This window comes from Perkinsus marinus (assembly GCF_000006405.1).
Source record: "Perkinsus marinus ATCC 50983 genomic scaffold scf_1104296939234, whole genome shotgun sequence".
Lineage (NCBI taxonomy): Eukaryota > Perkinsozoa > Perkinsida > Perkinsidae > Perkinsus > Perkinsus marinus.
Window position 1 is genome coordinate 1 of NW_003213243.1, and position 2,155 is coordinate 2,155.

Consider the following 2,155-nt stretch of genomic DNA (forward strand, 5'->3'; position numbering starts at 1 on the left):
CCCCACGACGAGGTTTTCACTGAAAAGCTTGTCGGCTTTCATGGACAATGAGTGTATACCGCACTGAGCAAAGTATCTTGTGAAACGAGTGGACGATACGTATGCTCGCCACAACTAATGAGACGCAGTCATCAAGGTTATGGATCGTGGATGTTATGACAGCTCGTGAGTCGCCGATTGTGCGAGTCACACTCGAAATGTGCCTTCTTAGTCATCCAGTTAGTCTCAGCTTACCGCCGCTCATTTGCATTTATCTATGATGGCTTCACGGACTTTCTCCGCTGTTTTCGTCGCTCTCTGTGCTTTCCAGGACATCAATTCCGTGACGGGCAACGTCAATGACTGCGACACAGAGTGTGCCACAACTTACCCTGGGTCATATTGTAAGTATTGGAAGACGCCGAGCACCTGCTTCGGCTCGGATGCCTCATGCTTCTGCGGCACGAGTGTACCGACTGAGGCTCTCCGAGGTTCCACATCCTCTGCTGCAGTCACGGATGAGGTCACTGAGGCCGCTACAAGCGAAGAAGGTACGACAGCAGCTCCCGAAGCGACGAGTACGACTGGTTCTGAAGCTACTGTCGATGCCACAGTGGCGGCCAGTACAGCTGCTGTGACCGATGAGGTGGCTGTCACTACTGCACCTCCTGTGACTGGCGAAGTGACCATCAGCACGGCAGCTGGAGAAGCTCCCGGTAGAGACAAGGATGACTCTGATGCTACCACCAAGGTCGCTACGGAGGCTGCAACTGTCACGACTACGATCGGTGCTCCTGTTGAGCCTACTACTACTATAACGTCCCCTTTCCTGGTCAGCACAGCTGCTGTGACTGATGAGACTGTTGATACTACTGCAGCCCCTGTGACTGGCGAGGTTACCATCACCACGGCAGCTGGGGAAGTTCCGGGAAGAGACAAGGATGATGCTGATGCTACCACCCCGATCGCTACTGAGACTGCGACTGTCGCTACTACGATCAGTGCTCCTGTTGAGCCTACTACTACTATAACGTCCCCTTTCCCGGTCAGCACAGCTGCTGTGACCGATGAGGTGCCTGTCACTACTGCAGCTCCTGTGACTGGCGAAGTGACCATCAGCACGGCAGCTGGGGAGGCTCCCGGTAGAGACAAGGATGACTCTGATGCTACCACCCCGGTCGCTACGGAGGCTGCGACTGTCACGACTACGATCGGTGCTCCTGTTGAGACTACTACTACTATAACGTCCCCTTTCCCGGTCAGCACAGCTGCTGTGACCGATGAGATTGTTGATACTACTGCAGCTCCTGTGACTGGCGAGGTCACCATCACCACGGCAGCTGGGGAAGCTCCCGGTAGAGACAAGGATGATTCTGATGCTACCACCCCGGTCGCTACTGAGACTGCGACTGCCACTACGATCGATGCTCCTGTTGAGCCCACTACTACTATCACGACCCCTCTACCGGTCAGCACAGCTGCTGTGACCGATGAGGTTGCTGTCACTACTGCAGCTCCTGTGACTGGCGAGGTGACTATCACCACGGCAGCTGGGGAAGCTCCGGGAAGAGACAAGGATGATTCTGATGCTACCACCCCGGTCGCTACTGAGACTGCGACTGCCACTACGATCGATGCTCCTGTTGAGCCTACTACTACTATCACGACCCCTCAACCAGCCAGCACAGCTGCTGTGACCGATGAGGTTGTTGCTACTACTGCAGCCCCTGTGACCGACGGGGTCACCATCACGACGGCAGCCGGGGAAGCTCCCAGTAGAGACAAGGATGATTCTGATGCCACCAACCCGGTCGCTACTGAGACTGCGGCTGTCACTACTACGATCGATGCTCCTGTTGAGCCTACTACTCCCACGTCGTCCCCTCTACCGGTCAGCACAGCTGCTGTGACCGATGAGGTTGTTGCTACTACTGTGGAGACGACCGATTCCGAGGCTACTCTCAGTCCGATTGTGTAGCCGATTTAGGTTAATGAAGCTTTGTAATGCCCGGTGAGCGCATTTGATACAATCCGGGCCACTGCATGATGTCTTGATAATGAGTGTATAAGTGTTCATCTGTCCAAGTTGTGTTGGAAACGTTGCGTCGTAACATCACGAAAGCATCGACGCTATACCCCATACGAAACCTATTGACAGTGCATCAGAGATATCTGA

At 54.5% G+C, this 2,155-nt stretch overlaps 1 protein-coding gene across 1 annotated transcript; it reads left to right on the forward strand.

Moving 5' to 3' along the window:
* Window positions 1-259: 259 nt before the first annotated feature.
* On the forward strand, window positions 260-1,957 carry Pmar_PMAR026829 (conserved hypothetical protein; the record flags this gene model as incomplete). The annotated part of the gene is made up of 1 exon (XM_002782520.1): window positions 260-1,957. One exon carries the CDS (start codon window positions 260-262, stop codon window positions 1,955-1,957), a length of 1,698 nt encoding a protein of 565 aa, XP_002782566.1.
* Between the last annotated feature and the right edge of the window lie 198 nt (window positions 1,958-2,155).